Below are 27,989 nucleotides of genomic sequence, written 5' to 3'. Positions count from 1 at the left end.
TGACAGGTGTGCAAGGTCAATAAAAGCTTAACCTCAAGTTTGTGGGGTCGGCACCCATGTACCCCGCATCTGTGACCAATTTATAGAATTTTCCAAGATTTTGCTACTTCATACGATCTGATTTTGAAAATGTGGTTATATTCAAGATGTAGCGCCAACTTTTCACCAGTTATATTATGGATCCCGTAGGGTCTGGTGTCGTAAAGCAAGTGTGATCTCCTTTTAACACGTTGACTGACCGTGCATTACATGTAATGCAATTTTGATCTGGCTGTGACCTCCGTGCATTATATATAATGCATTAGTCAGTGGCGATTGAACTGTGTTTACTGCGCTGGACGTGTGAGCTAGAACTTTATTTTTCTAGGGACGTATGAACAAAGACTTGACAAAAATAAAACTTAATGTCCCATCGAAAAAATTGTTATTTTTTTAATCAGTAGAACATTTTAAGTATGTTACCTCATGGACTTACGAGATTATCCCAAAATTGATGGGACAGTCAACGTGTTAAGATTCACTCAATTCATTCAATCAGTTTTTATTCAAAAATCTATAAAGACTCGGTCGACTCCGAGTGAGGTTTGATTTGATTGCCTGCACACAAATGGGAGACCTGGACCTAGCGGATCAGATAGTCGAGATGGAGATGGAAGAGTAAAAGGAAACAAGTAGATAATAAGGCAAACACAGTTTTGCAAATTTATTCCACATATTAAACTGATACAAGATTGATACAAGTCGAGTTCTAACAGTATGGACATGCTATGTGGTCGAATACAAAAAAAAGTTTAGTACAGCAATAATAAACATTACAGAAATCCTGAACTTTACAATACTACTGCCTCACACTAATGTATTTTAAGGGAAATATGTAATAAAAATAAAGCAAAAAAAACTAAAGCAGGAACACAGTCGGGAAATGTTCGAGTACAGGGGGTGGTTTTATTTTAGCCGTAATCGCTAGTCGTCGGAGAGTTCAATTCATTCAAGAATCCGATTAAATTCATTCAAGTATCCTAAGTTGTAAGTATGTCAAAAAACAACAGTCAAACTCCTTACAATATAATAATTACTGCTAAAATACACATCACATCGCAAAATGCGTTCACAGGAATAAAATATATCGAATAACATGTATTAAAAAAAAACAGACAGTCGACGGGTCCGCGACCCAAGCGCACGGTCGCAAACAGGCAACCGCGGCCGTGCGCTCCCCTCAAATAAAGTATATATTAAATATATATACGGCTAATACGACAGTGAAAAACATAAGCATAACGGGAAACTTACAATCGAAACATTTCATAACGTCCTACTTTAAGATTTTTTCGGATCGATGCGATACAAAATCGAAAACTCGAAAATCAAATAAAAAAACACATATATAGAAAAAAGTAGAGCGATCCTCTCGGCACGCAGCGAGGACCGGACGTGAACGTATCCGCGGGCCGCGAGCGCGCGCGCGCAGCGGCCAGTGCACCCCCCGCGCAGCTTGTAGTGCCTCCCATGCGGGGGCCGGCCGCCCGCGGCGCCCGCGCCCGCGCTCCCCGCTCCCTACCCGCGCCCCTCGCGCTCCCCGCGCCCCCCGCGCCCCCGCGCTAGCTGGCCAGCGGCTGCTGCGCCAGCGCGCCGCCGCCCCAGCCCGCGCCCGCGCCGCACCCGCCCGCGCCCACCCGCCGCTTGCACTCCCCCCCGACGTTCTGGTGGCCCCCGTCGTGTTTACGTTTACCTAAGACATACAAAACACATAAGTACAATTTCAAATAAAATTTCGTTTCTCCGACAAATGACCAATTCTGTACAACACCACTACGATTATAGCTGCTGAAGGGTGGGTTTGGTTAGGGATAAGGAATATTCACAATAAATTTTGTTAGAAGAACTCGACCTTGTGACCGGCAGAGCAATTTAATGACCACAACCGGCCTACATTTTGGAATTTCCTATGATCATGAAAGGTCTTCCACAAACTTCAGAAGGAAAAAATGGACTCGTCACTCGATCGAGCTCTACAATTTTGGCCAAGTTTGTGGTAGCCCTAGGACTAGTAAGGACCGATATAGGAGAGGGATAGTTACCGATATAGAATGTATCGAAATCCAGATTTACACGCAAACCATCAAACATGCTGAAATAAAAGGAGAAGGTTTCAGGATATTATTCAAGGGCAACGAGGTCGACCGAGAGAGAGTCCAATTTTCTTTCCATAGTAATTTAGAATTTTGCAGTAAGTCAGGCAGGTTTAGGGTGAAGTGGACATTATGATGGTAAGGAATTAATGTTTTTGTTCACCTATGTGACGAGATCTCAATGCATTGTTCGATCCCGAATCAAGCATTTGAATGAAAAGAAAAGAAACGTGTCAGGTTGTGGAGGTGTGCTAGTGTGGAGTATGCATGACTAGTATAGTTCGCTTCATACTGACCTGGTAAACTTGGCTTGGCGCGGGGATTGCCACGCATGGCGCTGGGCGTGCGGCGGCCACGCGCGACGCGGCGCGCACCACCACGGGCCCCAGCCGCGGGGGCCGGCGCCGCCGCGCGCCGCGCCCATCGCCCGCCCGTCCCACATGACCCAGCCTGCGCACAACCACCAGCTCACACCCGCGACACTACCATCCGCCTCCCCCGCGCTTCAGCCGGCTCCCTACGACTCGTGACCAGAACTTGTCCATTACTACAAGTCGCAGGGGGCCAGCAGGAACGTATTGGGGAGGGGGATGCTAAGGTGGCAAAAATAATACAGCGACCGATTTCCGTTTCATAAAATGCTTACTGAGTTTGGTTAAATTTAAGCCAAAATAAAAACCTAAGCACATTAAACCCAATTATTTACATCTGAAAATATACAAGCAGATCTATTACATGCTAGAGAGTATCAACTTGCATCATTTACCAACTTCGGTCAATCATTAATGTGCTCAAGATTCTATTGCATACATGATCACTTAAAAGTACAGAAAATCGGTCCAAAATAAAACATAACAAGTACTATCATTTCAACTATAACTCTTCATGCAGCTTACTTGAAATCTCAAAATATATGGCTACGTTATAGGTGAAACAATAATTTGAATAAATTACTGTCATGCTGCAAAGTATTTTTGCTATTCGCAATACAATGTATCTATTTCAAAATACCAAAATAAATATAATTTCACTATAAATAAATGTATAATCCTACGCAACTTACAAACGCTGTTGAAGTAGTTGTGTGATATATGTAATATTTAAATGTTAAGATAGTAACACAACGTTCGTAAGTCGCATAGCATATCAAAATACATAATTATATTGTGGGTTTCGAGATAAAAGTACCTGTGATGAGCTCAAAAAACATGGTTAGTGCCAACGTCTCAAGCTTTGTTACGAGAAAGAACACTTTTACCATGGAACGCCACACAATACCAAGTCGAAGTAAGTAAATCAAAGAAACAATCAGGTACCTACTGAAGCATTCTAATCAATGAATCATTCAACAGAAACGCATTCTAGGATAGGGTAACGAGTATTGTCAATTACTTTGCCTACACTTTACTTGTACTCAAAAATGTATAACATCTACAACATTAACTAAGTGGGAGATATCGTCTAATCAAATCTAACATTGACATCCACTAACATCAAGATACAATTTGGAATAAAGTGGGCGCCAATCGGCGGTACCTGAATGCCTCCGGTTAGATCGTAGTAAAGCGAGTTGGGCCCGAGACCGAGCTCGTCGTCCTGAGTGAGGCATTTACCAAGCGGGTCAGTAAGTCTTCTCAACATATTCTCTACCTCGTTACAACAACGAGAAATTTTACAACATTACTCGGGCGTTCCAAAGCTTCGGGGGCACGCTACTTTCCTCGCCTACGGGATGTGTGCGGGTGGCAAAGCTCGGGCGTGTTATCGGTTAGTGATAAGCAAAGCAAAGCTCTACATGGGGGTGACAAGCGCGGCGGCATGACGTTAAGCGGTGCAAGTGTGAAATGGCAACTGAAAACAACAGGTACAGATGAGACGGGCATGTTAGTCGGAGTGGCCGCAGCCATATAGACCTGATGGTGAGATCGGCCGACGGCCACCCCGCGCCCACTAACACTTTTCCCGGCAATCAGTGACAAGTCGGAGGCCCCGCCCGCCCAGTGCAATCACCACCGTCAGGCCTACACACTACCGTCTTTACCGAGTCACTAACTCCGTTCGAGGATGGGATTAAACAAAAATAAAAATAAAAACAGTAGATGATAAAAATTTGGCAAATCAAAATCGATAGAACAATAATGAGTACAGCGACTAGTGACTAGTAAATAAGAGTGATACATTAGTGAGTGTGTGTGGGACCCACCGGTTGCGGTCTGTTGGGAGGCTGGCGGACGGCGGACGGTTGCGGTGGCCCCGCGTAATCAAAATAGAACTCATCGTACCGGTAAAATGGCTCATTGTAGCCACCTCGGTAATCACCGTACCCGTAATAGTCGTAATCATAATCTATAAACACACAACACAGGCCTTTTAGAGGCTAAGCTAAACTAACTCTAACTTACAAGCTACCGATGTCAGCTGGCGCATAGCGAGCCTCCACGACACTCGTACCGGGAAAAGATTACAAGTAACACATGCTGTCGTCACTTTACTCGGGGTTCAGTACAGGTATGTATGGAACAGCACACGGGTTAAATCCAACACCTCTGCTCCTCCGTAGCGGTCACACCTCGGTACGGACCGATCAAGCAGCTTCACGTATCGACACACGGAACAACATGCATCGTGATATGTCTAACTGTTCATGTCCATTGTCTGATGAATAAAACTGTTTATGAAATTTTATTGAGATAATGGCTATGTTGATTGTCACGACCCACCACCAGAACCTACCTAAGCGTAGTTACGTGTCCAGGCTCCAGCGGGGCCGACGCCTGGACACTCACAATGAATTCAGATTGTAGCATGCACTGTCTGTTAATATTGTTATTACACTTTATATGGACCATGTGTAGCCCTCGACTATCTTTGATAGATCGAAAGTTTTCCGAAACCATGCATCGAACCTATTCCTAGCTATCATTAATAACTAGCCTAGGTAGTAGCGTTAATGAAACATGTATTGAGGCCTTAACGATACACTATCAACTCCCAAACTTTTCTATTTACGGGGGGCAATGAGCCACCCACCTGGCAACACTTGGGGAAGTCCCGGACTGAGTGTATAGTAGCGGCCATCTTGTTAGTAAGGGACAGTAGCGGATTGTGCGAGTGTGCGCGTGGAGACCACACCGTGTTCACATCTCTGTTCGTGTGAGGGATCGCGAGCTAGGTGGAGGGAGACAGGCTGTACTTTAATAATCTCGCAGTATGATCTCGCGGTTCTTTATACGGTAAATATGATTATCTAGTTCCCTTCACCTATCTCTGTGTGCTGTCACTTTGTACTGTTTATTGGTACGACGAAGGCTCGGTGGATATCCTTCACGTTATTTTGGTTAAAACGTTTCACATGTATGGGACAACAATTCTACGTACACAGTATGTTACGTAACGTATTGTATTACAATATTACAAGTTAGAGTTTAGGGGTTGTGTAAGGAGAGCGCCGAGCGTCCGCGTCCGGTCGGTGTGTGTGTGGCGTGTGTGGAGTGTGTGGTGCGTGTATACTGACCGTAGTCGCCGCGCGCCTGCGGCGGGCGCGGCTGCGGCTGCGGCGTGCGGCCGCGCAGCACCGGCGAGCAGCTGCACCAATCGAATCTGACAGTTAACACCCGACGTTACATACATCGTGAGCGTGCCTAGCCAGCCTCGGTAAACTCTCAAACCTAGCCCCGCTGCACTTACACACACGTCTCCTCCGTCCTCCTGTTCCCTCACAATGCGGCGAAATATGTCGCCCTGTAGCTGCTGGCTGTTCAATTCCTTTGCTCATCGCTTGTAAACATCATTAGGTTATTTTACTAAGACTGTTACAAGCGTTTAAGTATATTTTTATATCTTTATTGCAATCCTTTTTTTAGTCATCAAAGACCAGCAAATAACTGTTAAATATGAATAAAAAAGAATCTATGAATAATAACGTTTTATAACATGTGTTAGCAACTTGCGACAAGTTTTATTAATTAATATGTGTGTGAAGCGCGCGCTACCATCAACATGTATTGCCATTCAAACAACATATTCATTCATGGTGCAATTCGTTGCAACAATGATAATAAGTAATTCACATTAATGAGTCAAGTACCTACTTGTTTGGTTACAATTGGTTTACTCATGTTCTTGATAATTTACTTTCCTTTTTCTTAAGATTGAAATGAGATTTCAAATGAAATCGGTAAAGATCTCTTACAAATTGATTGGAAATGGGGGCTATCGTTTTTTTGCCCACCAGATGGCGGAAATGTAAGTTTTTTTGTCCAATCACAGCAGCTGTCAAATATTAAACGTCCAATGGTGTGACACTAGCTAATTACCTATTGGACGAAAAACTAAAGATTCACACTAGCGCCATCTGATGACCCAAAATACGGTAGGCCCCATTGAATGGATATAGATGCTGATGTTTGGGCTTTGTTTTTTGTTTTTCAATTTTGGTGCTTTATTTTGTCGTTGTAACAACTCGTTCAGATACAAGTTTCAACCACCCTGTTTGATGGTTTACTGAGGCATAATAAAGATTAACTTCTTTGCAATATGAAAATCGATATTTAACTTTACGGAAACAATTAAGTTATATAAACTGAGATGTATCTTAGCAAAATGTACGTCGGGGAAGTACAAAAAAATATCAGACAATTGTTTTGGTAGAGGAACCATGAAACAAATCTCAAGTAAATTCATTTTGACCAGAGAGAAAACGTAACCATTTGACGAGGTGACTCGACTAATTTCAAGACACGACAGGGGCTCATAATCTGTTAAACGGTTCTATATTTAATTAAAAACCAATTTTTCAGTAAGCTTTTTGTTTTCTTCTCTAGAGCAAAATAAGTTCACGTCATTTGTTTGTTGGTTCCTCAAGAGTTAGTAAAAAGGTTATGAACTTACCCGCCGCGGCCATGGATCATCTGCATCATACGTCGTTCGCGCGCGCGCAGTATTTCTTCTTTCTTCTTCTTGTCGGACGGCGGCTTGGCTAGCGACACTTCCAGTCGCGCACCACCCATTTCTTTACCGTCTAGCTCTTGCATCGCCTGGAAATTTTACGCAGTATTTTGAGGAGCAGATTCGATCTACCGTATTTACCAGTCCAGTAAATGTGGTTGCCATTTAGATGAAATCAGAATTAAGAAACGAGGTTTTTGAAATGAAATATGATTATTATTCTAGCTGTTCTCCATGCTATCATGTTTAAATAGTGCTCACCTTTACTGCACAGTCCCGGTCCTCAAAATGCACGAACGCGTAATCCTTAATTTTCTTGACGCGCTCCACAGTGCCGTAGCGCTCGAACTCTTCCTTCAGCGCGTCTTCAGTTATCTCTTGCGTCAGGTTGCGCGCGTACAACACCTTCACCTGACACATCACACAGTTATACTGCTGCAATCTGTACTGGTTGAGATGGACACTATTGCAGTATAGTTAACTTACATAAAGAGAGATTTGGGAACTTACTTTGCTCATTGTTTGCTCGTCAGGTTCCTCTTGAGGGTCCGCCCAATCCACTATTATATCACAGCCCCATACCTGCTCGAATTATAAACAAACATAACATTACACTAACGCTCGGCTCTGAAGGCGCCCACTAATGGAACACCGGGTATGTGTAAGAATTAACATTTACCTTTATTCTACCAGTGCCAAGTCTACGTTTAGCTAGTGACGCCGCTTTGTGAGACTCGTATTCCAAAAAACAAAATCCTCTATTTTTCTTCTTGTCATCGGGCGAACTATATATTATAACTTCGACGAGCCCAGCTGCAATCATAAAATATGGATAAGGACCTGGAAGCGGGGCGCAGGCACGCTAACGGTATGAACAAAGCTTCCCTCGAGCCCGACGCGCAAAAGTCAGTCATTCAACGCTACAGAATATGAAGCAAATCAAACGATATTCCAGGAGAACATATACGGTACTGAAGAATTCTATTCTAGAGAACAACAGCAAGGTTCTCCAGTCATGACCAGTGAGCATTCTCGAGGCAAAGGCCAATCAAAGGTACGGTCGGCGAGCCGCGGGCCACGGCGCCGCGCGCGGCGGGGCCCCACGAGGGCGCGCGGTGGGCCCCTGGCCCCGCAGCCGGGTCCGCGGCCCGGGCCCCCAACGGGCCGCGCGCGGGGCGGTGCTCCGCGGCTCGCTAACTTATCAACCGAGTAGCACTTATTATGAATTCGACAAGGACTTACGTGCGTGCCTAGTAAACTCCTCAAACAAATCGTCCCGATCTCGATTCTTAGGGATATTCCCCACGAATAACCGGTGATTGTTAAAGGAAACTGTTACGCCAATCTTTTTCCCCTTTCGAATTTCATAATCATTCAGCTGCAAGAACAATTCGAGGGAGAATAGCCTGGGCCGGGGCCGGGTCGCTGGGCGGCGGCCAGCCCGGCTGGCGGCCGTATGACTGGAGATCGCGGGAGGGAGCGCAGGACAGGGACAAGCGGGACGCAAGCGGGAGCCCGAGCCGGTCCACACCAAGCCCCACGCACTCAACCCGACAACTCTATAAACTCCTTAATTCATTCGAGTGACACTTTACCTGTTAATTTACCAAACTCTTCCAGTATCTCCTCTTTGCCTTTAGACTTGGGAATGTTGCCGACGAAAAGTCGCAGATTCGGTACGCTAATCTTAATTCTCAGAGTCTTCCCAGGTTTTATTTCGTGATTATCGAGCTGTGGGAAAAATAACAAGGGAAAAATTTTGAAAAAGGGCGTCGATTCTGACCCTTGGGGCCGTAGGCCTGCGAGGCTTGCCTCGTCGACGCGCGACGAGCGACGCGCGAGAGATGATGACGGTTAGAGCCAATCGTAATGAGTTAACTGAATTTGGATGATAAGCCGACAGTGTTGTACGGAGCAAAGAGGAGAGCCTGAGATATGGGGCATTTCACGTCAAGCGGACAAGCAAAATTAAGTGAGGTCGCGAAATTTGTTCATATTCTGGTAAGTTATACTTCTAGTGGATATGAATGAGCACACATTTTTTTTTTTTTATATGGGCCTTTATTGCTGAGTTATGAGCTTTTAAAAATTTACAATGTATGAAGTCCATACTTTTTGGACGCTTATTATTTGTATCAATCAATTTGTAAGAGAAAATTAAAAATATGGTGTCTTAAAGTAGAAAGCCTGTAGTTTTTAATTTTTTTATCAATTTCCAAATTTGAATTTTCTTACGTATAGTAAACCGGAAGTAAAGATTTTAAATGGAGTTTTGGGTAACTTCGACATATTTTTTTAAATATTTTAATTTTAAATTAAAGCTATTTTTATCATTATTCTTCATATAAAAAATTAGAACGTGATCGCCAATAGTTTCAAAGTTAGAGCAAATTGAGTACATACACATCGCTATGTGCGCAACATCTAGTACTTATTTAGTGTAGGTAGATATAAGATTTTTTCCAAATCTAGTTAATTTAGTGTGTAAATCTAGTTACTTTAGTGTGTAAAAAACAGTTATTATAAATCGCTGCTATAGTATATGAATAGACTGCTAAAAATATCTAAAATAATGCTATTTGGTGCAAAATACTAGTACTCATATAGGACTGGTAAGGTTTCATTAATTGAGATTGAAATAATAACATTAATCATAATTAAAAACTTTATTTCGTAATTTTAACAGTTTTACTATATGCACTATTACTTGTTATTTTCACACGTAGACCTTCTTTGATAGGAAGAAAACTATGAAAGTTTTTGGTTCCGGGAACAGTGATAGCGGAGGCAAAACGGATTCGTAAAAAATCTCGCTCCTGTTGGATACTTTCTTTCGAACAGTAGTATATTGACGTTTCAGGTAACGATGATTTTGCCCATTCATATAACTTCAAAGGTGAAGTGATAGCCTTATTTGCAGACTACAAACTGGCACGGGTTGCTAAACGTTTGAGGTTTCCTCCAAGACCATCACATGGCCCTTTTCCATGAGCTGTTGCATGAAAGTGTAACTGAGCTTCTGTGTTAAAATCTTGCTTGTAATAAAATAGGTTCACAAAATTAAACCTATTCTTAAAATGTTGCGGAGCTCCGTCTGTAATGTATTTTATGGCCATGTGATGGTCTTGGAGGAAACCTCAAACGTTTAGCAACCCGTGCCAGTTTGCAGTCTGCAAATAAGGCTATCACTTCACCTTTGAAGTTATATGAATGGGCAAAATCATCGTTACCTGAAACGTCAATATACTACTGTTCGAAAGAAAGTATCCAACAGGAGCGAGATTTTTACGAATCCGTTTTGCCTCCGCTATCACTGTTCCCGGAACCAAAAACTTTCATAGTTTTCTTCCTATCAAAGAAGGTCTACGTGTGAAAATAACAAGTAATAGTGCATATAGTAAAACTGTTAAAATTACGAAATAAAGTTTTAAATTATGATTAATGTTATTATTTCAATCTCAATTAATGAAACCTTACCAGTCCTATATGAGTACTAGTATTTTGCACCAAATAGCATTATTTTAGATATTTTTAGCAGTCTATTCATATACTATAGCAGCGATTTATAATAACTGTTTTTTACACACTAAAGTAACTAGATTTACACACTAAATTAACTAGATTTGGAAAAAAATCTTATATCTACCTACACTAAATAAGTACTAGATGTTGCGCACATAGCGATGTGTATGTACTCAATTTGCTCTAACTTTGAAACTATTGGCGATCACGTTCTAATTTTTTATATGAAGAATAATGATAAAAATAGCTTTAATTTAAAATTAAAATATTTAAAAAAATATGTCGAAGTTACCCAAAACTCCATTTAAAATCTTTACTTCCGGTTTACTATACGTAAGAAAATTCAAATTTGGAAATTGATAAAAAAATTAAAAACTACAGGCTTTCTACTTTAAGACACCATATTTTTAATTTTCTCTTCCAAATTGATTGATACAAATAATAAGCGTCCAAAAAGTATGGACTTCATACATTGTAAATTTTTAAAAGCTCATAACTCAACAATAAAGGCCCATACAAAAAAAATGTGTGCTCATTCATATCCACTAGAAGTATAACTTACCAGAATATGAACAAATTTCGCGACCTCACTTAATTTTGCTTGTCCGCTTGACGTGAAATGCCCCATATATTAAATTCTCAGTTGGAGAACTTTTCGAAGCCAATTCAAAGTTAACCCTGTAAGTGGACCGTTTGATGAAGTGAAAATAAAAAGAAGCGAGTACGTGTCATGGTAACAAAAAATAAAATAAAATTAAAGCAACTTAAAATTGAACGAGGTGCAACAGTAAGAACGGGATGATATCTCAGGACAAGCGAGGCTAGATCAGTTTATAGGTGTTATGTTTGCACATTTACACAAATTCAGTGATTATACATATTAATTGGACGGCGGCTGCTTGCCACGAAGCGTTCAACATCATCAACTTTATATTATTACTGTGAGCAGATACAAAAGGGAATAATTTAGTGCGGATGAGTGCAAATGGCCGCCGTGAGCGGGATATTAATGACATGCTTTTTAAATGATAGAAGAAGCTTAAATCTAAGTCTCCCAAGTGTGACTGTGAACATATTCGACAGGCAAATGATTGGGAACTTGCAAAAATACTGGCTGATGAGTACTAGTAGTCTTGCAAGTGACGCCGCGGTTTGGTCACTCTCCCTGCGCTCGGAGGAACCATCATGATGCTGCGGACTACGGACTAACAACAAGGCAAGCTACGTCTGCTTCGGCAGAGGAGAGTGGCGCAGAAGGAACGTGATGGTTCCGCCAGGGGCGCGCGCAGGGCGAGTGGCCAAACGCGAGGCAGCTAAGTGCTGTGATACTGTTAATCTGTCAAGGGAATATACTTAAACATTTCGGCGAGTCACCTGGAAAGTAGACGTCAAATTAGAATAATTTTGTTTCAAATTAATAACACCAATTTTAATCAATATAAAAAATCCTCAGAAAGCTTTAGAGTTTTGACACAATTTTGTGTTACCAATCGTGATATGCTGATAATGAACAATTGCACCATTGTTTTAGTTTTGCGATAACACAGTGTGCTGTAATGTTGGCTATTGGTACAGATGTGCTCGATAACATCCATGTATCGCACAAAGATAGGTGCCGCACTATCGGCGCAAGCCGCTGGTTATCAAAATATTTGCAAACCGCCAAGGACGCGCTCTGTGCCCACAGATGGCACCAATCTTTGTAGCAAATGTTTGTTCAACAACTCTACGGCTTATTGTACACTAAAGTTCGAGGGAGTGGTAATTTGCTTTCATCATAGATTCAGCACAATTTAGAGCTCAGGTACGTCAGATCCAATAGTTAAAGCAGGAGCAACATCGACTAAATAAAGTAAAATGAAAGTTTCCAAAAGATACTAACCAAAAATATATATATAGAACATCACGTAACATGCATTAGCTACTCTAACATGTACGGACTACCTCTCCCCCGAACGACAGTGCGTGCGGAGACGGCGCGACTACGCTGCGGACATGGGGCTCACCTCCTGCACGGCGCGCTGCGTGGCCTCGCGCGTCGTGAACGTCACGAAGGCGTAGCCGCGGTTGGTGCCCGTCATGGGGTCCATCATGAGGCGCAGGTCCCAGATGGTGCCGCAGCGCTCGAACAGCGGGATGAGCTCGTCCTCGTACATGTCCTTCGGGATCTTCCCGCAGAACACCTCGCAGCCGGCGCCCGGCGTGCCGCCCTCCCACCCGGGCGGCGGCCCACCGTACTTGCGTTGACCTGCACACGCAATACATCCAGGTTCATTACAACCGAAAATCTTTGACGACTGGTTCACTTGAATAATAGAGTTACGTTTCAACGGTAAACCTGTAAATGTACTAACTTAACACAAAGTCATAAAAGTTTTCATTTTATAATTAACGGGAAATGAACATTCACCTTAATGACGATGAATTTTTATTTCCGTTAATTATTACTAACTAGAACCTACAGTGGTTAGAAAATCCAATTTTCTTATTAGAACCAATTCTTATATAAAATCAGATTGAAATCTTAGAAAGATTAGAAAATCTAATTAGATTTCAATCTGATTGCTATTTACAATTCCAACTCATAAATATCACACCTACCAATATCGAATATGTAGGTGGCAGCATGATTATCACTACGAATTAAATCTAGACTCGAATTGTTTAATCTACAACAAGAACAAAGATAAAGAGGGAAAGATTATAGATATAGAATATTAGGCCTAGAAACTACTGGAATGATTGTAAATAATGTTTCCTTATACTACAATTCATTTGAGAAGGACAAGTTTCTTAACTTCAGAAAGCTTTTCACGGCTACACAGACTTCACAGACTGCTTTTTATACCGTTCCTACTAAATTCTATGCATGCAAAACCACACGCAGGAAGCTGGTCATGAATATTCGCTTACTTTATTAGGGACCGAGCATTGCGAAACGCTAGGCGAAATATCAAACTCCGTGGAATTACAGACAATTTCAAAATCGAAAGTTTCAATAATACTTTGAAGGTAGTCAAGCAAAGTTTTTTACACTAATGAAATTGACTGAACATGAAATTTTTCGTACATTGCCACTAGGCACTTATTGCATGTTTGGTCTAGTGATCATAAGCGAGACTAATAAGCACCAGGATGTAGCTTCGACAGCAAGTGTAACTACATGAACTTAGGCAGTGAAGAGAGGAAAGCTCTTCATGATGCTCATATTCTATAATAACCCATGAGACAGTGAAAAGGCAACCTGGACAAAGCAATTTTGAATTTAGTAATTTCTTTACATTTAATTGAATACTAATTCATTTAAAATTCTATACAAATACTTGATACTTCAACAAAGATATCCTTGACAAATTAAAGAAAGGACAACATAATGAAGTACATATGTCCTTCGCACCGCATTGCACACAACTTGAGAACTTTATTATTCGCATGTACAATGTACGCGGGTGCGCACGTTGCATTCACAATCAAATAACATTGTTTTATTTTGAAGAATGCTGCCAGTTCGGCTTCGTAAAAATGTGGAAAAACAAGATAGGCAGTAGGCAACAAATCGATCGACTACTTTGCGTACAACTAAAATGATTGCTATCGCGGAAGAAAATGTAAGTCGAACGAATTATTCCATGACAAAGTATTAAAACGTGGTTAATTACACTCATTATTGAATCACTGGAATTAGATTCTAACTCAAAATGATTGCGTCTATTTACAGATTCCTACGCCTTATCTGTAAACTAATTTCTCCATTACTTATCTACCGGTCAAAGGTCTGTGGTCCCTTTTCAGCTAGAGTACTGACCTGTGGTAACATCTAACGTGTACCCGGTCCGGGCTAATATTTGTTTGATCTTCTCTTCGTCGGGGCCCTTCACGGGGACAGTTGAAGCCAACGCGGGCGCTCCTTGGACACCCGCTCTGCTTTTCTGTCTGGAATACAATAGTTCACTCGTCAATTATTTCTGTGAGAATCTTAAGTGGCTTCCTACATTTTACATCAAGTTATGTTGTTGGAAACAAACTCGAATCGACTTATTTATTGTACTTTTCTTCTCCATTGTAGGGCTTTGTTGGGTACAATAATCACTTAACAAATAAACCTTCGAGAATCAAACGAGACGGGGTTCAACAATCATGTTACAGACACTGCGCAATTGAGGCACTTAATACTCGTACAGAAACCGACACTCGTGATACAAACTCAATTTACGACATAATTATATCTATAAAAATTGGAAACTAAAATTGCATACCTAACTTAGCAAAAAGGCCACAAAGGATAATTTCTATTAACATTTTATTAAATCTTGCAAACAGGTTCTGCATCACGACTGCACAGAGGCTAATGACCATCCGTAATCTAATCTTGCGACGGGCGGCGCAAATAAACATGAGGACACAAGCAAAATGATCCGTCAGTCCGTCACAGAGCGACCATTCCAGCTACAGCCACCGTGTCGCGTATCAATTAACGGGTCACTTTCTCGCCTCATCCACTGTCAACTTATTCTCAACTGTGTGGGGGCATTTACTGGACAACAAACACATCGTGTGTACCTCATAAACATACGATTTCATCTCAGGATATAAATATTTTATTATTAGATTCTTAACGTACATTTTTCTACTAAAAACCCAAAGAATCAGAAATGCTAACCTACCTCAACACGGTAATATCAAACAATTTATTGCTTAACAGAACTACTGCCCTAGTTAAATGCTACAGAGGTACAACTTTGCTACCGAAAAGAACTAAACTTGCGGAACACTACCTCCGCCTAATGTCAGTGTGAGGGCATTTCAGAAACGACAATCAGTTTTATTGCATTTTAATGGTCGGTATCGAAGTGACCTCTTCTCTCAAAGGTCGTCACTTCGACACGACATATTTAATTCGGTAGACTGTAGGAACAATAATTTTGATTGGTCGGAAACTCCCTAGCCGGTGATTGGCTTCGTCAAGGCTTGATGCTGTACAAAAAAGGTATTTTTAAATTCTGCGTCGATTTTCACATTGCCATTCCGAGACAAGGTCGTGCAGTATATAAAACCGCATCGTTTCCTAGTTACTCAGGCAGAGGGCCGCGCGATTTAAATTCAACGGTTGTCCCATACCGCGGCCTATAATATGTCAAATCAATTTTTCAAGATTGTGACCTAGATATACCGGGCAGTTTGGCAATCATCCAATATTATGATCGTGTTGCCAAGCGAAATAATAAAACATGGGTACTCACCTATAGGTCTTCATGACTCCACATAAATAAGCACTTTTATTAGATACATGCTCGAGATTTGAATCTAAAAATTGTCCAAGAACACTTAAAGCACCGTCGGATGGAAATTCTTTTAAGGCATCTAACGCACGTTCATCCAGTTCGGCGTGCGCTAGCTTTCCAGTCTTATAAATGTCGTCGAGCTTGGCTGCTACCTGGAAACGACATTATATTCTCCATTAAATACAATTTCTACCGATATAGAAATCACAGCGTACGAGTTTCGCACGGTGGCTATTCAATGGTGAGTAGGTACATCGTTATTGTCTATTCCATTTAAAGTTGAGCCAGCGTCGCGTACGCAACACCGATTCAATGCCCTGCTATAACTCGGGATAATTTAATGCGACCATGTCCTGTATTAAAACACTATTTTAACTCTTAAGATTTCATACTGGCTATCTGAGATTATCTATACTGGCGGTGGTCGAATGAAGTAATTTTATGTGCTTAATGGGTACGTTATCACTTACGCACCCATTAAAGTATTTACAGCTTGAGAATGCAATTTTTGATTAGGTTGCCATTTGATAGGTACCTATCATAAGAGTAAATGTGGAATATTATATCATAAACGATATCGTATCACTTAGCTATCCTCACGATAATGTAGCAGTACACTGACCATCGCAATCCAAGCAAGTAAATAATTTTATGAGTGAAGATAAGAGAATGAAGTGTTACTATGTAACCAACACTGTGGCAGCTATGGGCGGGCCTGTGTAAGTATTTCTTCGAAATAAAAGGATAAATAATTTAATACTTTAAGTTGCAAAGGACAGTGACGAGGAAAATTACTCAGCGCCGCCCCCCGCGCCGTCCTCGACCCTCTCGGTGTCCACTGCCCACGACGTCTACTCATGCCACCATGTACTCACATTATGTATCAAAGGATTTTCGAATAATAAATTCATACTCCATTGTTTACAAGTGATTGAAGCAACATAGCAAACCATTTTTTAAATCCAGTTGGAATTCAGTTGGAATTGAAATCATATAAGATTTTTTTCCAATAAGAAATACAAAATTGAATTGGATAAAAAAAATTGCCTACATGCTATTAATTTGCCTACATTATTAAAATTCCTATTTATTCTAATAAGGTAATATTTTAGATACAACAAAAGGTACATAGGGCACTGGACCAGCCCAGTACAAGCACAGCTACTCAATAAAAATATGTATATTTGATAGCACTGAGTAGCAACCATTTTTAAAAACATGCAAGCCAATATGTATGTATGCATTGCAGGTGCCCAGATAATAAATGGCAGAGGTCAAGACAACACTATCAAACAAACAGAGAAAGTGCAAATATGTATATGCTACCAACATAATAACTTCTTTTAGGCATTTACTTTCAAGTGTAGCAACATAAAGAATTGAATACCCACATGGATTTCTAAGAACTAATACCTAGTCTATGATAAGATGTGTGAATCAGTACCTACTGAGTACTAAACCTGTTTTATTACCTACACTGATGTTTAAACTTGATTTTATTACAGCCACTGAGTGTGATTTAGTAATGTTAATTCAGGCTGACTTTCCTACCTATTCAGTTCTAACTAGACTTTTTTGCATTTTTATTGAAATTCACTCTAAATGTAGTATTATTACATTTTAAGACTTAGTGGTACTATTTGAATAGCCATCTTTCTTTTAAACATCCCATAAGTTTAGAAACCTTATCTGTAAAATTTAGCTAAGCAACTATTTATGTAATGAGTCAGATCTATGTTTTATACAAGCACTGAGTATATAACACATACCCATATAATTATTATTAGCAACCTACATATCAAAAACATCTTATTAATATATTTAAATTCCAATAAGAATACATTGCTATCAGATTTTACTGGTATTTCATATTCCAGTATGGTTCTTATAAGAAAAATAATATTATATTTCTAATATGAATTTGAAAATAATGCTAAAACAACAATAATAACTTATTTTACTGAATAAATATAATCAAGATTCACTAATATTTGCCTGAGCTTGCCTTGAGTCAATTATTGGTTGAGCTATGTGAGGCTCACTGGTGAGCCGGACAGTTTCAGAAATATGAATTTTGTTAATACATACATTAAATATTGTCTTGTACTACCTATATCTACAAGATATCATTACATACATACACAACATACCAACAAGTTCCATAAATTATGCCAAACTTAAGTTTCACATCGACAAACTTGTTTTTTGCAAATTGTCAATTTTGCAAACCTCTTTTACAGAAAGACAGTGATTTGTTAGGCATGTAAACTACTACAAGCTACCCAAAATTAACCATATTAACTAGAGACCACTAGGAATCAAACCTTACCTTAGGATCCAAGCCATAGTCAATGAGTTTGCGGTAATCCGGTGTCCGGCCAACATCGGAGTCCTTCCCAGGTACCTCTTCAATGGGTATTTCTCCATTGCCCTCCGCCATTCTGCACATTCATTATCATTTTACACACACTACACTCAATTGTGGCAGCTTAGGAGGGTTTCATGTAACTTTAGAATAAAGTTTAGTATGATTTAATTCACTAAGAATTGGGATCTCTCATGGCTTGCCTACAGATGATGTCATTGAACAGCGATTCAAGGAAGCCACGCGTGTGAGCAATGCCTTCAAATAATTTGCAAAAATAATATATTTTAAATTTATATAATACGGAGGAAAATTATAATATTTACCTTTATTTTGTAATTTTTGTAATTTTGGAAGAAAATGATAACTCTCTAATCGTCCGAAAAACAAAAAAACAAATGATGTTCAAACATATGAAACTGTGAAACAATGGGATTGTGCACTCCTCATTCCATCCGGGTGAAGGTGAAATTTCAAAAAGCGAATGCGCGTGTCATTGCATTCTTCTAGTGAAGTGACACAATTTTTGAGCCTAAAAAACGAAAATCAGAATTATGTCAAAAAATCTAACAACACCACTAATATAAAGGAGATGCGAATTCCGGCGGTCAATGACCGAAATAACACAGCAAACTGTGACAGCTCTTTAGAAACCGCTTCACATATCACTTTTAACGAATAATCACTTTAAAACACATTTACAATCCTCTTCGAGCAAGATATAAACACTAGAAACTTTCCGCGCATGAAACTTTGGTGAATGCAAAACTGCAATAAGTTGAGAGTGCAACTGCATTGCACCCGATAAGAACCGGCCGGCGCGCGCCTCAATATCCAAAAAGAATCCAATTGGAATCACCACAACGGATGCCAGAAGATAGAAAACACTTTAATACACAATCACTGAACGACAAAATCAATCAAAAACACTGTACACGAAATAATTACCTATTAATTTTGCTAGTTGGTGGCCGAGACAGATATGGCGGCGCGACGTCAACGTGACCGCCAGTACGGGGTTCTCATAACGACGCGCGCGGGACATGCAACGAGGAGTGCATTCAAAGTTTAAAAGGCACTTAATTTCTTTGTTAACTTTAAACTACCTCTCTGTTTTCAGACTAATTGTGAACGCATCGAAATATTAAGTATTTTATTGCACAGAGAGTTTTTGCAATGGTTGCGATTGCGAATAATTTTGAATGTGAAAGAGCGCGGCGCGTCGCGCAAGGCTGCCGGCCGCGAGGTGAGACAGGCTAGCGGCAAGACGGCGACGAGCGAGAAGCCGAGAATGAAGGGGGGAGGGTGTTGCAACCACCGGTGCAGGCGTGCAGCAGCGACGCCGCACCGAGCTCGCCTGCATACTTGCATACATACGCACACTTGCAAACCCTTTGACCTTCGTTACTCGCAATCGATTCACTGCCAGTTTCGCCTTTGTTACTACAATTAGTTAAATACTTAGGTTTTGTCTCTTAATACGTTGTTTATATTTACAATCTTAATTTAAATAAAAATCAAAACAAACATAATAATAATTTATTGTTCTAAAATATCCAATTAGAACAAACTAGATTTTTTAAAGTAGATACTTATTAGAAATAATAAAATAGTATTGCCAATACGTAATGTACCAATACTTATTGGCAATACTATTTTCTTATAAGTATAAAACTAAGTAGAAATCAACATTAACAGTTCTAATAAGATTTCATTACGATTCAAAATAGAACATCAATATTAAGTAGGTTCCTATAACTTGAATACAGTATTGCTTGAATAATGTTACTTTTCATTCAATAAAAAATCACACGGTTACTAATCGACGTTGTCCAATAGTAGAACAAGGTTCATTACTCTTTGATATGGAAACGAAGGGATAAAAGAGTTAATCGCAATAACCCCTCGCCTTTAGTTCGCTTACACCTGCTGATCATCGAAGCCGTATGTATTCGCGACACATACACATATTTAAAACTGGCCTTCGTACTTCACTTGTATGTGTAAGTAAGAAACTCGGATCTGTATCCGTCGCGTTATGTGGGTAGGTAGGTAGGGCAGCTACTGCGGGTGTCTCGTTTTGTACGGACAAGGCTCCAATACGGCCCTTTCACTGCCAATATGAATCTTAATTTCATCCTACATGAAGTTGAAAACGGCTCAAACCATTGATGCAGACTCTTCCTTTCTTTACAAAGAAAGAACTCGGGTGTAGTGTGTCTTGTAGCACCACGACAGACACACTTCCTTTCTCACATTTTCTTAATATCAATAGCGATAAAAGTATAGCGGCAAAACGAACTCTCACCGGGTTTCCGGCCCAGACTTGAGAAAAGATTTTGTTCGTATGATAATTTTAATTAATAATCCCATAGAAAAACATTTCACTATTTTTCCACGTGATAATAACAATAAAAAACCGATACTTTACGATTACGTCCAGAACATCACTATTTATAATAATTGACAACTCAAAATTTGAGTTGTGGTTATTTTATTCTTTTTTGATTCGATTTCTATAATAATTTGTATCGACCAGTTATTACGGAATCATTCATTCTTCGTTTTGTGTAAAACTCTTTGCACGATATTAGAAATATTGAAACTCTTTGTAAGTAAATATTGTGTTTCATTTTCATTGATTAGAACTTTTACAAAACTTACATCATGAATGTTATTACTCACCATTTCTCGGGACCTTAGAAATAGCACGAACCATCCGTCATGGACACTCACATCTATAAATAACCATTTTGCAAACACATAGCACAGCAAGCTCGCTCCGCTTGCCGCGCCGCGTACTACATTTCGCGATAAGGTACCTACTTGTGCGTATTTTAAATACGTCAACAGTTCATTGACCCTCGCGCGGTTTCGCATCGTACGTTGCTGAATTTATTGTGTCTGTAGATTTGTGGGTCACTGTACTAGCTGACGTCAAATTGGGGGCCCAGACGACGATGACGTCATCTTATCAAATTATACTAGCCGGTGATTCTAGTTCTATTTTATAATAACGTGTTCACAAAACGAGTACTATGAATTATAATAGCCGCCCTAATCTGACCTGACTTAGTTTGAATAATAGTGTAAGTAATCGTGTCTATCATGTGTGCCGAGGTCATTGCTATTTGTTTATTTTTTTGTTAATTCAAGGGCGTCCTCGCGGCCGGCACGAGTAATCATCGACGCGTCGCGTCGCAAATAAATATTTTTTGTTGTGTTTGTGTTTAGTGTAGGAAGGCACCTTACAGTTTAAAGGCCTCTATCAACCGTGAACTACTATTCCACAAGTGTGTAGTTATTAATAACAAATATTAATTGAACATTAATAGCAATACGCGACTCCATCGTAAAGATTCTTGTCTATTGTCGCGGAGGTTTTCGACCTTTGCAAAATGCGCGGCGCGTCGCATATTCAATAGAACACAAACTGTTTTTTTTTTCTTACTATAGACACGTCTGGCCCTGGTGTGAGCTGGTGTCACAGATGTGGCTATTATAGAGTGTTATGTAGTGGAGGTTGTAGCGCGCTTTTTGAAAATTGTAACGCAATTTTTAGTACTTTTTTATTGTACGTAGTTTTTATTGTAATTGAAGTAAAAAAACTAGACACACATAAGTAGATGTTAAAGTTCCCTACCTTTGCATAAATAAAAATATTCACAACACGTTTAGTATGCTGAAGTCTTGATTTTACTTCAGTGCAGCATCACTGCAGCAACAGCATGCAGCCAAGTTCACGTTGCTGCCATGGATTTCATGACAGTTACATAATTCGAATAATAACACTACCACGCACACATGCACTATTGTGAATCAATATAGAGTTCCTCATTTCTAATTTTCCAACGTTTACATAGTGCGTCGAAGACCGGCCTCTTGAATATGTGGATCATTAACTGGGGGCGTTAGTTTTAGCGTGTTGCCAATCAAACGTAATGATGACGTATCAACAAGAATAACAAGTCATGTAGTTGTAGTAGTGTGCGTACTTCCTTCTATTCGCGAAAAGCGGTAGAGTTGATCTATTCTTGCTTCTATTGGTTCACAATTAGGAATTCTTAGCGTTCCTACGCTTTAAAATCTCTAAGCGATGAACTAAATCCTTGACTTCTAATATTATTGCATACTACTGTGAGTAGGTAATGCTAATTGACATAGATAATGTGCAACGGACCTACGTAAGATGCTAAAAGTACATCCAAATCTTGTACTCATAGATATAAAAAAAAAAAACTGGCAAAAAGATGAATGATACTGATATTCATTAGTTAAGTAATCCTTGCTGCTACAACCTACTTGTAATGTTTCAGCGTCATTAATGTAGTTATGAAACTTTTTACAAAGATGGGTAGGTCAGGTTCATTTCTGAATGAGCCTTTGAGCTTTACGAGAAAATTAGCATCGTGGAACGCAAATACCTACGCAATAGCTCTATAAGTATTTATCGATATGCATGAGCGAAAATGTCTTCTCTTATTTTTACTGATTTTCTTTAATATTAATCGTTTAAAAAAAACTAAAGGTTAAAGGTCAAACCTAATTAAAATAATGCTGTGTTGTGAGTCAAATACTACCAAAACAGTGTGATTTTTTTAAATCATATTACACGTCAATGATTTTGTTTAGGCGGGAAAGCGTAACAAACAAATTCACTTTCCCTTTGTAAAACTATGATTTTTTTATGTTTTAGGAAACATCATTTTTTCTTTATTTGTTATAACTACACGAAATTATTTAACTTCATGTAAATTATGTGTAAGTATAATTTAATAACCAAGTAACAATGTTCAGCGTAGGTATTAAATATGTACATCACAATATTTTAATCCCTTTCCAGATACCAACAGAGATTTTTTTTAACGTTGATTAGTCTGCCTTTGGCCACCAGCCTACTTACTGCCAGGACGATGAAGCGAAGATGTGGCTGAAGATGGAGCACACAGACTTAGAAAGTACCTATTCACTGTGACCAAAATTATGAGATTGAGATCATCAAAATCTGATATTGAGAAGTGGCCAATGCAAGAGAAATACTCATTCTAAATTGTTTTAATAAACAAAGTCACTTCTAAAATTAGCCGCATTGACATACGTACGGAGAAATGAAGCAAACCACAGCAACCACAGATCAACAGGTGCAGTCGACGTAATTTGTGAATTCTTTAAAGAAATTCCCCGAGCATTCTCAAGTGGCATGCACACATTTACATATGGATATCTATGTCCGACTCGTCTCTTTGCGAGGGATAGCAGTGCAAAAAAATATTGTGTAAAAATAATTAAATATCAATTGGATTATTAAACCAGAAGAATATTGGTTTGTTTGAAAAAATTACACAGAAACTCTTTGCCAAAAGTATCCTGTTTTTACTATTTACCTGTAAAAACTGCATGGAAATTAGAATATAATTCATTTTAAACTTACAAGTGGACTAAGAGCAAAATGCGACATGTAAAGTTTTAAAAATGCGTTGCAGGAGAAAAATACTTGCTGTGAATAATGCTTTCAGAACACAGTATCGAATTAACACCTTCATGCTCAATGTGTAAAGCCGACCAAATCAAAATCACACTTAATGAATTGAATGATCCACTGATAGAATGCACAAAAATGGCTGCAGTGCGAGAAGAATGCTAACAACTAAAAAGCTTGCTCTGATGATGGCCACTACAACTGCCAAGAATGACACTAAAGAAAATATTATAAAGTTCACTTATTGTTACTTTAAAATACGTAACACTAAAGGAAAGAAAACTTAGTTAACTTAGACATCAAACAGGAATCTGGTTAGACAGACTGTCTGCCACCAAAGTTTGTTCACGACAAGATAATCCAGACAACTCCACTGGTTTGTTTACAAATACTGGGCAAAGTGACGCCACAACACAACAAACTTTGTCTCTAGTGTTTCGTATATTTAGCGGCCTTTACAATAAAAAATGGTATTACAAAATTTCCATTACAAAACTTACCTTAATAGTGAAGAATAGAATCAAATTTTGGCTTTATCCTTCAAAGCGAAAATACTGTATCACCACGTTGTAAATAACACAAAAAATATTAAGTTAACACCAACAAACTTAAAAATTAAAACAATGTATAAAATTTTAACGTTCAAAACTCTATTTTTTAACTTGGTCTCAACTTTTTGGTCACACTCATTTGGCAATCTACTTAAGAATAAAATGTGAATAAGATTACGTGTAATTGCACCAAATAAAATTTACAATTCAAAATTGGAATTGGATCGTCCCATAGGACTGACCCTATTTAACCTCAACAATTGGGGTTTCTTAGTGGAAAATAAAAGAACAAGAATTGTCACTGGTCGTAAAAGATTACTCTCACCTATCACAATTTCTCCCCATTGTTCGGACATCCATTAATTTTTTTATTTCTTTATGCCGTGGCAACGGGTTTGTCTGCTCTCCGAACAAAAGCAGAATGGCTGAAAAGACGGCACGGTTAAATTATACAATTCATAAGACGGGTCCGAACGGATGTATGGAAAGTTCGAAAGGAACCTATCCAGACAGGAGGGTGAAAGGTCTAAATTCATTGTGACATCTGACCTCTCCTATGCGTCTATTATGTATCTAGGTTATTTTGTGAATAGGGGGCATCTATCTTTAATTTATTCACAAACCCTTAATCTTTCTTTTTTGCTGAACGATTGATCCAATGCAAAACTTTCTCACAAGATGAAAGGGATTCTTTTGAGTGATTCCTGTTATAACTTGCAGATAAGGGGCCAACTGTGATAATAGTAGACAAACAGAATTCGCAATGTGGCATTTATTTCTGTTACTAAGTAAATATTTTATTTACATACCTACCTGTGTCATTTTTAAAAGCCCCTATACGTTTCTCATTCCGTATTTTTAAAGTACCTACTAAACGAGTACATTTCATAAACGTTACTAACATGTAACACATCCTATTTGAAAATATTTTAACGCGTAACTAAACAATAGAAAACTTAATCTTGTTAAATAAAAGTTCAAGTGGCACTTGTGTTAGAAAGCCATTCATCAATTTCTGCGATGCTCGATACCAACCGCAACGAAGCTCCCATGAAAGCTAGTCTTAGAAATAAAAGCTAATAAGTCCAAACACACGTTTGAAAGGCCTATTCAGTTCTATAAGCGTAGTACCACCCTACCATTAAGAAAAATCCAGTTGGGCCGCAACTTAGCATGGGAATGTTCAGGGGGTCAACGCCATTCGTTTCGCGTACTTGTCCTGAGTAAGCAGTGCGTATTATTATTTCGATAGATGTTTTTATTTTAGGGTCTGAGATCCGGTCTGAGCGCCCCCTCGCCGCCTTGCGGCCGGCTGACGGTGTCGGTCGTCTCGGCTTATGCTCCATTCGGTATATCGTCTTGTGATGTACCTACACGACAATTTCGTGTCAAAGATGCATTTCAATTTAAAATCTTCATACTTGTCATAATTTTATTATGTTTAAAGTATAGGTACATAAAAGCAGAAACAGTATTAAAACGTGGTAAAATGTTGAAGGTCGAGACGATTTAGTAATGTTTGTTTGAACATGTTTTAGTGCATTACAAATTATCAGTTGGTCACCAGCAAGCAAGTTTTAGTACATTAAAGATATAACGAGATCTAAATATAAAACTATAAATCTAGGCTACTGAGATACGGAAAGAGTAAAGACCGATAATGGTGCGTGTAATAAGGTGACTAGTTAGACTGTAAAATATATTTCAAGATCAGACAGTAGGTACGCTTGTTATGTCAAGAAATGTTCCCAAATAAAAGATGGTCGAATGTGCAATACACCTCGACTCGACCGGTTCTTTCGATCAATCTCAGCCATTGAAATCGCGAAAGCTATGGCCGGTGCGAATTTCACACCAGTCTAGTCTAGACTCTAATAATGTCGCAATAGGCAACCTAGGTCTGCTCGATGCCTAGAACTGTGAGAATAAATAACGGGCCGCAACGCATGATTGAGCTCACTCGTTTTCTTACAATCCAGTTTACAGTACATTCATGTGAAAAATATTGTAAATTGTTATGCAATACTAGCTTTTGCCCGCGACTTCGTTCGCGTGGAATAGTGACTTCCGGCAAAGGAGATTGTCCAAAACTGGCTATTTTTGAACAGGCTGCTCAACAAAAATGTAATTTACCAATAATTTTATTTATATTTTAGTAAATGTCTGATCCTAATAACTTTGTATCAATTAGCAGTATAAAAAATCACATTTATTTTAGTATTTGTTATGATAACCAAGTCAGTTGACTTTGAATTTGACTTCAGTGCTGTCAATCTGTTGTGTTTTTCGTCAAAATGACAGATATTATTCGCTTTGTTCTTTTGCATTGTGAGTGTTGTTTTTCTAAGTCTTCAATGGATTCTGATTCTTCACTACTACTACCTACTATGGCTAACACATAAGAGGCGATGGTTCCTATACGATTGAATTATGCAGAAATACTGCCAGCAGCCTACTGGAAGGTTTCCCGCTCCCTTCAGTCAACTGAAGTTTATTGCGTGGGAAAATACATAGTAGACACATTAGTAGAAAAACATATTTTGTATATATATTATATGAGAATAACACTGAAGGGAGGGCAGCTATAAAACAATATTGCTGCAACTGCATGGTGGGCCGTAGAACAGTAGATTGCTGTGCACATATAATGACTATTATTTGGTTATTGAGCTGGGCAAGGTACCAGAAAAATATTAATCCACCTGCCCAGTTGCTAGACCATATTTTAATTACATTTGAATGAGATTAATAAAGAATTTTAATAAAAAAATGTTTTATTTCATGCATAAACAGCTTCAATAAAATGTAAAAAAAAACTAAATATAAATCTGGATACAAAACTAAGTTTGTATCTTCATTCTTACTGATATGAACTATTAAATCAAACATATATTATTAACTAAACTGCTTGTTCAAAAATAGCCAAAGTCCCATACAAATTGGTCAATCTCCTTTTGGTTTTAACCACATAGTTCCCGATCTCGCGGAATCTCTTCAAAAATGAGATGTATAAGATATTCCAGGGAACTCTTCAAAAATCAACATAATGAGCTCTGCGTTTGAATTTAATAGATGTATACTCACTTAGGGCATTGAAAAAATAGTTTAAAAACGGACTTAAACTAAAGATTTTTGAAATAAAAACTATCCTATGTCCTTTCTAAGGTTCTAAACTATATCTGTACCAAATTTCAACCAAATCCGTCAAATAGTTGCGGAGATTAATGGTATAAGCATAGAATAGTGTTCGACGTGATTCTTTAATTTGACATAACTTTTTTATTTATGAACCAATTGACATGAAACAAACACTAAATGTTAATTGAAGCCTACCACAATATATTCGTGAAAACCGCATCCAATTCGGATCAGCCGTTTCTGAGATTAGCGCGCATAGACGCACAGACAAACAGACAAATAGACAAACAGACAAAAAAAAAGTTAATTACATTTTTGGGTTCGACATCGACATAACAATAACCCCTGCTATTTTTTTTATTTTTATTTTCAATGTACAGACAGCACTTTTCTACGATTTTATTATATGTATAGATGAATAATGAAATTTGTAATTATTTTAGGGATAGGTTGCATTAAGTGTAGTTTATTTTTGGAATTATTAAACAAATATTATGCCTAATTTGCCTTATTACCTTACAGTTATAGGTCACAACTTTCTTTTTGCAAAGATACTCGTGTGGTTCGTCTGGA

General features: G+C 38.9%; 1 protein-coding gene and 1 long non-coding RNA gene across 17 annotated transcripts; one reads left to right on the top strand and one right to left on the bottom strand.

Annotated features, from left to right (window-relative positions):
- Positions 1 to 676: 676 nt before the first annotated feature.
- Positions 677 to 20,958, bottom strand: LOC118270028 (heterogeneous nuclear ribonucleoprotein R). Of its 16 annotated transcripts, none has more exons than XM_035585448.2 (16): positions 19,197 to 19,607; positions 18,575 to 18,780; positions 18,213 to 18,324; positions 15,842 to 16,035; positions 14,407 to 14,534; positions 12,608 to 12,849; positions 8,322 to 8,457; positions 7,759 to 7,892; positions 7,590 to 7,664; positions 7,341 to 7,490; positions 7,023 to 7,168; positions 5,647 to 5,732; positions 4,336 to 4,478; positions 3,669 to 3,728; positions 2,429 to 2,582; positions 677 to 1,732 (listed from the first exon to the last, which is right to left on the bottom strand). In XM_035585448.2, exons 3-16 carry the CDS (start codon positions 18,321 to 18,323, stop codon positions 1,602 to 1,604), a joined length of 1,890 nt encoding a protein of 629 aa, XP_035441341.1. In that variant the 5' UTR covers position 18,324; positions 18,575 to 18,780; positions 19,197 to 19,607; the 3' UTR covers positions 677 to 1,601. The 16 variants fall into 16 exon arrangements, with proteins under 16 accessions (XP_035441341.1, XP_035441347.1, XP_035441343.1 ...); XM_035585454.2 differs by having other exon boundaries at positions 7,590 to 7,661; positions 19,197 to 19,606; XM_035585450.2 differs by lacking the exon at positions 8,322 to 8,457 and adding an exon at positions 8,675 to 8,810 and having other exon boundaries at positions 18,575 to 18,619; positions 19,197 to 19,605.
- Positions 20,959 to 21,103: 145 nt separating this feature from the next.
- On the top strand, positions 21,104 to 27,696 carry LOC126912834 (uncharacterized). The gene is made up of 2 exons (XR_007707482.1): positions 21,104 to 23,009; positions 23,092 to 27,696. It is a non-coding gene; the product is annotated as an uncharacterized LOC126912834 (long non-coding RNA).
- Positions 27,697 to 27,989: the final 293 nt, after the last annotated feature.

Source organism: Spodoptera frugiperda, chromosome 30, assembly GCF_023101765.2.
Source record: "Spodoptera frugiperda isolate SF20-4 chromosome 30, AGI-APGP_CSIRO_Sfru_2.0, whole genome shotgun sequence".
NCBI classification, from domain to species: Eukaryota; Metazoa; Arthropoda; class Insecta; order Lepidoptera; family Noctuidae; genus Spodoptera; species Spodoptera frugiperda.
Note: the sequence above shows the minus strand (reverse complement) of the source record. Positions and strands in the feature narration are given on the sequence as shown.

What these genes read in the sequence shown, in the direction of transcription:
- LOC118270028 (XM_035585451.2), bottom strand. Translation starts at nt 18,323, where the DNA reads ATGGCGGAGGGCAATGGAGAAATACCCATTGAAGAGGTACCTGGGAAG. An exon ending in ATGATCCATGGCCGCGGCGG is followed by an intron (nt 5,733 to 7,022) that starts GTAAGTTCATAA and finishes GTTAACTGTCAG; the next exon opens with ATTCGATTGGTGCAGCTGCT. An exon ending in CTCCCAACAGACCGCAACCG is followed by an intron (nt 3,729 to 4,335) that starts GTGGGTCCCACA and finishes TGCCTCACTCAG; the next exon opens with GACGACGAGCTCGGTCTCGG.